The following is an 11,645-nucleotide window of genomic DNA, read 5'->3' as shown; positions in this document are numbered from 1 at the left end:
ATGTACAAATTTCAGCTGGATTCCATAAAAGAATGAATAATATTTTGTTATAAACAAACCGTTGTTTTGCCTCTTATTTTTATCACCACACCTGTTGTTGACTCATTACTATCACAAATGATATATTTCTCCCACAGGCTAAAAGTGGAGGGTTCAACAATAACGTTAAATCCGCCACTCTCGAGAGCTGTGTCTAAGAACAACACCAAGTTATTCGTATTTTCGTCAAAGATGCGATGCTTGTATTGCGCTGTTTGCTTGCAATAATTATGATGCGTGACCGTGGATTGGTAAATGTTATAGATAATTTGCAGTGATTTGAATTGTTATCAGATACGGGTTGTATATAGTCGGAAGACCAGGCTACGTCCACAGTTCCTGAGCTGGACGGTTTTAGTCAGACATCAAGTCACCATTGATATTTCCTGGCTCTTATTTATTTGAATTTTCTTTAAATCCATGCTCAAGAATTATTGACCTCTGTACGATTTGCGGTTAAGTTTTATGGGTGGAGAAAACCAGGATAAATCACTGGTTTTTAAGCACGATACTGACGAACGTGTAAAACACAGGCTTAATATTTGTGGAAAACATGTCTCCTTCAACAAGCAAAAGGCAACACGAGTGCAGTTAAAACCACTACTCAGTATATGGATAGATGGAGATAAATAGGGCAGAAGTAGGTGAAAAAAAACATGTGATGATGTTCGTTGCAATTTTATAAGTCGCTGGTTTAGAAATTCTCAAAATGATGTGTTTAATGAGCTAATGCTTGATCGCCGTGAAGTCTGTTGGTAGGATGCCTAAGTATGTCAGGTGATTGGGAGCTGGAATGTGAGTATGTCAGCAACCTACAGATGGTCGTGGTTTTCCCCTGGGCTCTGTTCGATTTCTTTCCACAATGATGCTGGCCGTTTTCTTTTAAGTGAAATATTCTTGAGTAAGGTGTAAAACACCGATCAAATAAATAGAAGATGAAAGAGCTGTGTCGAGTGTCCAGCTACATTTCAATACTTGAATTATTACATCCAAAAATTGCTGTCCTGAATATTGAGCAGAACCTGAACAATTAAAATCATACACACGAGCACGATAGTTCAAGGGTACTAATTACTTATGACGTGTGACAACAAAACATTTCATACGCTACTATCACAACACAAACTTTCTTTGCATTCTTTTACGTTTTATTATTTATTTGTTTCAATTCATGTTATTTCTCACACCTTAATATATCGTCACAAAAGAAAACAAATAATCATATCCAAATACAGCGTATAAGCAATGTCAGAAAACACTCACTGCTATTTTACATAACGGCTACATAATATGTTTTTTTAGGCGAGATAGTAAAACCTGCGTATGGTCGTGGGTTGTCCTGGTCTCTGCCTGGTTTCCTCCTTCCATAATGCTGTCCGCCGTAGTATAAGAGAAATATACTTGAGTACGGTGTAAAACACCAATCAAATAAGTAAAATAAATTTAATCGATAGCGCACACAGGACACGGGTTCAAACCCGACCTCAGACTAGTAGATTCCTGTAGATTCTAACTCCCACGCTCACTGTTTGCGGTTCAGTGGTGTCAATGAGGGATCCGTGACGCTTGTGGGGCCCTTTGGGCAGTTTAAGGCTCGTTGAAAACCACTATGATGCGCAAATGACAATATTGTTTAGAACTGCCTTCCAAGATTTTGAATAACTCACAAACATTGCTATCCGTTAACTATAGAGATTACACGATTATTACCCTGAATATAATAAATGATAATAAATTTACCATTGAACGAAAATAAAGACGAGATCTCATTCCATATTGCAATTTCAGTATACAAAATCTCTCTCGTCAGTGACATTACGCAGTAATGTCCCTCACGCTTTGGTTAAGGTTCATAACTTCACATACAGGAGCTGTACTCTTAAACACAAAGGCGCAGGGTTAAAACATGTTGGTGACTCCAGATGACATCACCGCTGATGACATCAGGTGTTTCCAACGCCCACAATGAACGTGCCTTTGTGAGCCGTGCCAGGGTTGAAAGACATCCCACTGCTTATTTCTTGATTATTAACATTCTACTTTTTTGCATTTGGTAGTTTGGCTGAAAATCACAGCGTATTTATTTACTCAATCATTTACATTTGAACAAAGCTTACGTTAAAGGTGAAAAATCCAACGGATGCGTTACATCTTTGGATCGCCATACATATCACAGGTCATGATCATGACATTATAAGAAGCGAAAGGAAAAACGAAGAGTTACGAAGTACAATGTAAGCTAGCAAGTTGTCTCCTCTTTGCATCATTTTGCATTGTTGTACGCAAACGGTGACACATTTTGCACAATTGCATACAGCTGTCTAACGCATGTACAAATATCAAAGGATAGCACGTACAGAGTCACACTGTGTAACGTGCCACGTATGTCACATAATCGAGCAGGTGACCAATAGACAATCATCACACTTTACCTGAGAACATATACTTAATACCAAACAACGTTCTCACGGTTCGATCGGTCACACCCACACATGTTGGAATTATTAGCAGGGCTCATGCTACAGACTGTTACAGGTATACACTGACTAGAGCTCTTTCAGCGACATTTTGTATCACTGAGTACTCTCATCAAAGCGTCATGAATTGAATGTGTTTCTTTAAACGCTACAACACTATGTCAGCCGACGATGTCGTGACCCCACGTACGAATGGTAAACCCCACCTTGTTTCGATACACAAATGATCACGTGACAGTGGACCTTGCATGCATCCTTGCCTTTACCCTTATCCTAGTCTTGATATAGAAGTCTACAGCATGGAGAGTGTGATGGCTACCAAATGATCACGTCATGTAACACAGCGCTTCTGCAGTTCCCTTGTTTCATTTCCACAAAAGTCACCATGGTAACGATGTAAACTACCTCTACTCTGGAATTTTACACGACATGATTGCATCCTTATCACCGAAACGCGGTACCATCGCTATTTCACCGTCCCGCTGTTTTTTTGCTTTTCACAAAGGGTATTCCCGGGAGCGACTGATGACAAGCACGCTGTTGGTCTCACGAGCCATTATCAACTGATATAAAGGCAGTCCTTCATTATTTTATTTCCCCTTCTTCCGGAGTTTCAGCGTTCTCATTTCGCTCGAATCCTCCTAAGTGCAACCGACAACCAGCACAACATTAGTTTTGTTAACCAGTTCCGACTGATAACTCTCAACAGTCAACATTTCTCGTTATTTTGCCTCCCCTCCTCCTTCCGGGCTGTGCGCGATCTCATTACGGACTATGCGCGATCTCATTACGCAACAGTCATCCTGGGAACGACAGTCGGCCTGCATCGCACTAGCTTTCTGTACCATTTCTAGTAGACACTAGGACGGGCTTCAACTATCTTCAGCATTTCAATTTTCCATTTCCTAATTCTCCAAACTTTCCATCTGTCTGAGGACATCGTCCTTTTCCGTTAGGCTCGTCAGACGCTCTGCCCGTTGAATCTGCAGCGTTCGGGACCGTCCGGACACTGGCGTAATCACGATCCGTGTTCCGGGGAGTCATTCGAATGCTCTGGGTCACGTGGTTGGGACTGTCGTACGGAGAGGACTCCAGGAGGCTCCTGCGTGTAGTGAACGTGGGTGAGGGGGCACGACGACAGCAGGGGCATGTCAGTCTTAACAGCCCAAGCACCTGAAATACAATGGCAGGCTGACTAAATGAGTTATGTTTCATTTTTTTATTTGATTAGTGTTTTACGCCGTACTAAAGAATATTTCACTTATACGACGGCGGCCACCGTTCTGGTGGAGGAAAACGAACGAGTTTTTGTTGATTGTTGGAGAATCAGTAAATATGTATTTATTCTATATAATCTTCTATACTGAAGATTATTCCACTTATACTATGGAGATCGGTTTCATGGTAGGACCGCAATTGGACCGCGTCATAAACCACATACCTATGGCAAACGACTGACGAACTTTCCAAGATGTGACCTAACTATATGCACACCATATTGGTGGGGAAGTCAGTAAAGAAACGGTCATAGAAATATGTTGTTTATAATAACTTAATAACTATAAAATCAGTGGTTCAGTTTTACTATTTTATTTATAAAAATTGTAGTATATTGAAACCTATGATATTGATCAATTAGTAGACGACTTTACTTACCTCTCCATTAAAGAAACAGAAGAGAAGGGCAACAAATAGTCCCTGAAAAGAAAGAACAAAAGTTAACTCCCTTACACAATGACTGTAAGAATTTGATTTACCCACTCAGCTCTTATTGTATTTATTTAACCGGGTACAGACGTTTTTCTCCCACGACCACCCGCAGGCTGCTGGCAGACCTTCCCATGTACGGCAGGAGAGAAAGCCAGCAACTGTCATTGTAAGAAGTAATGTTCGTTTTATTATATGTGTATTGACTCGGCGATTTGCTGATTATTTCTGTGAATACAGCTATCTCATATAGTGACGTAAACTATCCCACATGACCAAATATTATTATATGAATCTCTGATTGTTGCTGGCTATCTTTACTTGATTTATTTAATATGGCTAAATATAAATTTATTGTGAATCCAGAAACAGACGAGAGTGACGACTCGGCTCAATCATCAAGGACGCGTGGTCCAATCAACATTGGGTTGGCTGTGGCTTTAAGTTACGAGATTTTCAGGGCATTTGGCATGTCCTGTGGTCCACCGACCCCCACCCCCCCTCCCCACCCCACCCCCCTCCCACTCCCCTCAATCTCCACACACACAAACACTCATCCTATGAAAACATGCCATATGTGAAATACGCGACATCAAGCAATTAGTCAAAGATGTCAAGTTAATATACCACCATCCTTCTATACCAGCAATATTTGAAAGTGAAAATGAAAAAGGAATGTCTGAAAATTCATAAGAGATATGTGACCTGAGAATTCATCACAAATATGGTGAACTGTTCGTAATTCGCCTCTCCTGGGTCCCCGGTGGAAATCTGTATATTGTGACAAACAGCTGAATACCAAATAACGGCAGAAGAACAAACGTCGCTTTTAAGGCACGCCTAAAATGAAAGAGAGATACCATTATTTTGTAAAGGTGTGTAGATGCTATTTTTGCATATCTGATTACTCTCCCTCACATGTCATTTTAACAACACCATATCATAGGCGTTGATCTTGACATTAGAAGTACTGAAACTGCATTCTATTCTTTGTCTTCTGTTGTGACAACTTACCATTTGTGACCATTTGCGGCTATTGCCCTGACGTGACTACTTTCGCTTTACTTGCCATGATGTAGGCTTTAAATTGTAGAATTGTATTCCATCATAAACCAAGGGCCGATTCAACAAAGCCTTTTTTGACTTAAGTCAAAATTTAGAACCTCTTTAGAATGTGTAGTTTTTGATTCTGGGCGTAGAAAGTTGGACACGTTTGTGTTTATCTAATACTGATGAGGTGAGCAAAATTTTAATTTCTAAAGCCGAAAAATAAGCTTTATGATCGAATTCTCATTTAGGCTATTAAGTCAGAAATAGCCTTGTGGAATCGGCCCCTGGTGACTGAGCATTCCCGAGGTCTGGTCCCACTGCATTGTTCTCAGGTAATTATTAAATGTGTGAACACGGCATGTTGAGTATTTCTTGACCAGTTATGTTTAATAAATGACAAATATTTATATATTGATTTATTTTATTGGTGTTTTACGCCGTACTCAAAAATATTTCTTTTATACGACGGCGGTCAGCATTATGGTGGGAGGAAACCGCGCAGAGCCCGGGGTAAACCCACGACCATCCGCATAATGCTGACAGTCCTTCCCACATACGGCCGCAGAGGAAACCAGCATGAGCTGGACTTGAACTCACAGCGAGCGCACTGGCGACAGGCTCCTGGCTCATTACGCTGCGCTAGTAAATGACAAATAATATTACAGCATACTACGAACAGTTTCTGTCAGCATCTACATGAAATTAGGATAAAGCCCTAAATTAGGTGAATTGACAATAGGCCTTATCCACCGTAAACCGTTTACCAAGTATGACACTGTCGTTGCTGCCCTGCTGGTTCATCCTCATGCTATAATCTATTGTATTCTATTCTCAAAGATGATTGCTGTGTCCGGAAGCCACAAGAGCAAGCCTCTTGATATTATTTTCCACACATACCACCAAGCACCATAATTACCCCGGCAATATATAGCAGCCTAACTACTTAGCTTAACCCATAGTTACCTCTAATAACTTCAACAGTACCAGCAAAATAGGACAACACTGGATTATCGTCAATGATGCTTGGTAGCTCGAGAGAAGACGTGGCTGTTAGATCAAGCTGTTCTTAATACCCTAGAGGCGCTCTAGTACATTGCAGGGTAAATTATTTACAACGATCACCGACCTAATTCTTTCCCCCTGCCCCCCGACCAAGGCAAATTAGGCCATGGGCTATCATATTAGAGTACACAAATAAGTATTTCCATTAAAAAAAACAGGCTAGAGGGATTATTTTTTAAATTTTTTGAGGTGGTTTGTTGCTCACGCTACACGCACATATTTTTCATTTTTTCATTTATGTTAAGGTTGTCGAAGTAAAAAGAGTCGAAGAGAGTCCCGGTACATTTTCAGGTGACCGCTTTATTACCTTATTTTATTGTTAAATAATGATTTTAACTGACAGACTTATTCCCACCTAACGTGTAGACATGTGCACGCCAGGTTTATTGATAGAGATCGTCAACGATCGTCAACGAACCGAAACAGCGCCATGGGTCCAAATGTTATTCGTGAAACGTTAATTGTCAGTTTACCTCACTTAGGGCTTTATTCTAACTGAATTAAATTTTTTACCTAACTCTGCTTAAGCCATGGTGCTAGGGGGCGTGTGTTTTGCTACAATTTAAGCATTTACATGAAAAATTATAATAAAATCCTGAGGTAAATTGATAAGACACCGTATTTCGTCGGTTACGGTTGATCATTTATCAATTATCGCACTGCCGGCGCATTTTTTTACTCTATGTTGCAACTCTTTTATAATATTGCTAAATGCTGAATGTTCTGTAGTCTCTCGGGCAACAGGGCGTTTGTTTCCATGGATAGGAAAACTTACCGGAAACTGCTCGGTTCATTAGGATGCACGTGAATTTGAGTTGTCAGGATTCGTAAAATCATACACAGGAAGAAGAAATTTGTCTGAAATTAGATAGGCATATCTCATCTAAATATCACTGTAATGCAAAGATTCCATGCTACAAAATCTAGTCATTTAACTTTTTATCTCTCATTACTTGACTTGGAGTAGTAATTTAGTGCCTTCCTAAATATATACATTTAAAATGCATTTGAATCATTGCATTCTACGGTGACATGGTTTTTGCCATCATTCACAATGCATATCCATATATATCTATAAATGCATTCACCGAATGGGCCCTGAAATGAAGTATTTCAACCACAAAATATGGATGTGACGTCACTGATAGCTTCTAGTTCACTGCAGGCCAACGTAAAATCTGATGTTATAAACTGATGTTACTCGGTTGCAAAACTAAAAAAAATCGAATTATTTTCTTGAACAGTGTTCAGTGGTTTTTCATGTGATATATACTTTATTTCAGTGTTTTCTTTACTTTTAAATCTAGTCACATGACATAGTCTTCCATCTTCATCTATCACTTGCCAGTGTCAGCCCTAATCAGGCTCTCAAGAATGCTTCATTTACGCGATGGTGGTCTGTTCCGCGAGTGTGATGTCTACAACAGTTTTAATTTTGCTGTTATAATGAATTACAGATGCAATTGTAGGCATGACTACCACCTCTTACACCGTATTAAATCGACTCAAAGGCATTGTCAAAATTAATTTACATCAAACAGCCCGTAGTCTAACAAAGCGTTGCGACAAACACTGAATACTGAATACGAAAGTCGCATATACATACCGCTAGACACACGAGGTTGGGTGTATAGATAATCCATTCATACTCTCCAAAACTGATCGCCCAGCAGCTGAAAGACGAACCAAGACAGTCATTAGTCCATTTTATGGCTGGTTAGGATGTTGGACGATAAATTTCATGGTTGGATGCGTCAAGTAGTGATAGTTATTTTCACACGCTTCACTGTCACAAGATGGACACGTGATCTGCTCAGAGCAATTGAAGTGCTTCATACCTCCATGATGACGTTAATACATGGTTTGAAGAGGCTTGGAACTTTTCGGGAAATATTATGCTTCTAGCTACTATAACCGTTGACCACAACAAATGGCTGATCACAAGACGAGGACAGGTAATTTTGATTACTATGGACAAGAGATAAAGCAATTACTCTCTCAAATATATCTACATGATTTATAACAAGATTTTCGCTATGTCATGGGATGACTGATATTCTCTATAAAGGACATAAAAGCTGATACTTTCTCGTCAGGATCAGAATACAGAATCAGCTAGGTTTATCCTTGCATTAGGTGTTCCACGACCATCTGCAGGCTGCTTTCCCACGAAAAGCCAGCATTAGATGGACAGGAACTCACCCCGACTGCAATGGTGAGAGGCTCCTCAGTCGTTGTGATGCACTGGTGACAATTTCATTCAACAAGATGTACGACCAGTGCCTAGCCCAGGATTAAGCTGAATCACGTCCATCAGAAATTAGGGAACCATTGGTGTACAATTACTACACGTATGCTGCCGGTAATTGTTGGCACTGATGTGAGTCTTACCTTTTATTTGCATATAACACTCTCAGGACGCTGTAGATCGTCGAGGACACCAGTGGCACACCTGTTCGGCAATCAGTTTGAAGAAACACTAGTTATAAGCAGGACACTACTTTTCGTTTGAGCACAGTGTGAGCACGACTCATGTAATCCTAATTCTCAACGTGGATATTCTTTAAAATAATAGGTGCACCACACGTACATAAATTACTTTGCAGGGCGACTCCATTCCATGGAATGATTTTCGCCAAGGCAATAAGATGTGTTTCAGGGATTCAGGTTGTTTTAATTGTGGTCAATCCATTGAGAACTTAACACAATGCTGTGGCTCAAAAATCTAAAATTTGAAGAGTACTTGCATTTTTGGTGGACAAATCATATTCTGACACGTTGATTTGATAACGAGTCTCGCTGTAAGGTGTGACATGAATTTCACGGCCATTTTAGAGAGTGGGCAAACAGCTCGACGGGGACTTACCCCACGCCACGATATACAGCGGTAAGAGGGACGAGGGAGGCTTGAAGGCATTTGATATTAGCCGATGTAGGTAATACCCTTCGCAAAACATCCACATGTAGTTTGTACTTTTGGAATAAATCTTTAGATAAGACAACACTTTGCATCCTATCTGAAATAGAAAATATCAGAGGTATACATATTTTGTTCACGTCAATGACACAGTAGCGGAGGGTCGAGTTCGAAGTATTTCCCGTTTAAGGTAAAAACAGACCGTCTATATGATGTGACTTTAGACATCTTTTGTTGACACTAATTTACCATTCACCGTGTTTCAGAGGCACTAATGATACCTTTTTCCTTTAGAAACTTCTCAAGTATATAAATGTTCCGTTCTTCAACTGAATTCATCGTTCGTTAATTCTAAATACCTCTTTGTGAAACTTGCTTTCAGGCGCTCATGTTATGGTAAATCTTTAGTATTTATTTATGTGTGTTTACTGTATGACGACGAGGAGTGATTGGGTGCGTGTACACAATTTCTTCTTGTGGTAGGGCGTGACCAGGCCGCCAAAGCGCTGCCGCCAATAAAGTATTATGCCGAAGACACCAGACATGACACCCCGTGCAGTCACATTATACTGACACCGACCCAAACAGTCCTATTTCTTTGCTCTAACCTCTCAGTGCTGAGCGCCAAGCGATGCAGCAAGAGCACCTTGTCTTTTGTATAACCCGACACCATTTTTATCTCGTATCTCTCGACTTCGAAGCGGACGCTCTAACCATTAGGCCACCGAAGCGGGTATTTAACCATTGCGACAACAGAGTTCTAACTCGAAACTTCGCTATTAACTATGACAGCTTACTGGTGCAACACCAGATTTCTTCGTCTCAATACAGCTTCGGAATAAGAGTGGTGTGATCAGAGCTAACGATTAACAACATACGACTAAATACCATGTGTAATAGCGACAAATCTGATAACAGCAAAGTGCAAATCTCGCTGTAATGGTTTTGTTTCTCTTCATGGGCTTTGTTGTTTAATGGAGTGTTTTAAAATCCCATTGCTTATTTATTTATTTACTGGATTGCTTGGCGTTTGCCGACATCTTATTGATTGATATCATGAAAAAAAGAAAAAAACGTTGATAGCCAGGGACCATTAGCGTGTTAATGAGACGGTTACCTGGATACACGCAGTCTATCTCGACGACTTGACCGTTCTACCCTCCAGCTAGACCACACGAGACCGGATAATTACTCTGTCTTAGTTGATTCCTCGCTGTGTGAAAGGTGGCACAGTGGGTAATTGGAACCCAGGTGAGGTAATATCAGTGGGAGGGGACATATAGGTTGGCTCTAGGTATTTTGGCCACATATTACCACTAACACATGACAAAGATCTTTCTAATTGATGAATACAGGAAGTATGTCTCCATGTATAAAAGCTAGGACGATTCTCTTTGAGAGCTTATAATTAAAATAATCCACTGAAGGGAAAATGGAGCTTGTATCAAGAAGGATGAAAGCTAGTAGTTTGCTGTGTTTCTTTGGTGGTTAACACATCATTTCGATCATCAATTACGAAGGTATATCGTATATTATGTGTCAGATGTATATTTCCACGCCATTAAAATGCCCGACCAAATGGTCCAATTATTTGAGCGTCCGCCTCGTGGTCGGGAGATTAGGGATCAAATCCGGGTCGGGCCACACCACAGACTTTAAAAATGGAATTCGTTGCCGGTCTTAAGCACTGAGAAGTTAGGACAAGGAAACATGACTGCTGTGCCGGGTGTGTGTATAATGTGACAGGGTGGGGGGTCATAACTGGTTCCTTGGCAGCAGCACAAAGGGCGCCATGACTCGCCATGCCACGAGAAGACGATATATATGTGCACACACCTTAATGACTTCTTGTCCTCATATGACTAAAAGAATTAAACTGACCACAGATATAAGTTGTTAAGTATTGCCGCAAAATTATACCTTAATTATATAGCATAAAAGACGTAGAGCAGCGACCACAGTGTGATAATCGGTAGATGGTCACACTTAACCGGTGAAATACAGCCTATAAACCGAGCTAGAATTAAAGATTTTCCAAAATATATGGCAGACATTTTCTAGCACATTTAGTTTCATGCTTGCCAACAGTGTGTCCCAATGTAAATTAACAGATTACATGTGTTTGCAGGTTGCTGGCAGACCTTCCAATTACATCAGAAAACTTTAATGGTGAGTCGATGAAAAATGGCCACAAAGGTTACAAAGGGCTATAAAAAATATACTCACATCTAACAACGCAGAAATCTTAGGGCTTTTGATATAAATGTAGTAGTCTACACATTTGTATTCCTCAGTTAATACAAAATCAGGTCATAAATCATAAAAATTTCAAGCTTATTTACATTCAAGCTGGCGCAATATTGCATTTCCCGATGATTTTCGTCGTGCACAAT

General features: G+C 40.2%; 1 protein-coding gene across 1 annotated transcript in view; it reads right to left on the bottom strand.

Moving 5' to 3' along the window:
* Window positions 1-3,398: 3,398 nt before the first annotated feature.
* LOC135477768 (calcitonin gene-related peptide type 1 receptor-like) overlaps window positions 3,399-11,645 on the bottom strand; it is a 93,474-nt gene continuing 85,227 nt past the window's right edge. The window contains 8 exon segments of the mRNA XM_064757971.1: window positions 3,399-3,689; window positions 4,173-4,214; window positions 4,929-4,978; window positions 4,981-5,063; window positions 7,111-7,193; window positions 7,942-8,008; window positions 8,727-8,787; window positions 9,202-9,348. Of these exon segments, the coding sequence (XP_064614041.1) occupies window positions 3,399-3,689; window positions 4,173-4,214; window positions 4,929-4,978; window positions 4,981-5,063; window positions 7,111-7,193; window positions 7,942-8,008; window positions 8,727-8,787; window positions 9,202-9,348 (824 nt within the window).

The sequence above is a fragment of the Liolophura sinensis genome, chromosome 11, assembly GCF_032854445.1.
Source record: "Liolophura sinensis isolate JHLJ2023 chromosome 11, CUHK_Ljap_v2, whole genome shotgun sequence".
In the NCBI taxonomy this organism is placed as follows: domain Eukaryota; kingdom Metazoa; phylum Mollusca; class Polyplacophora; order Chitonida; family Chitonidae; genus Liolophura; species Liolophura sinensis.
Note: the sequence above shows the minus strand (reverse complement) of the source record. Positions and strands in the feature narration are given on the sequence as shown.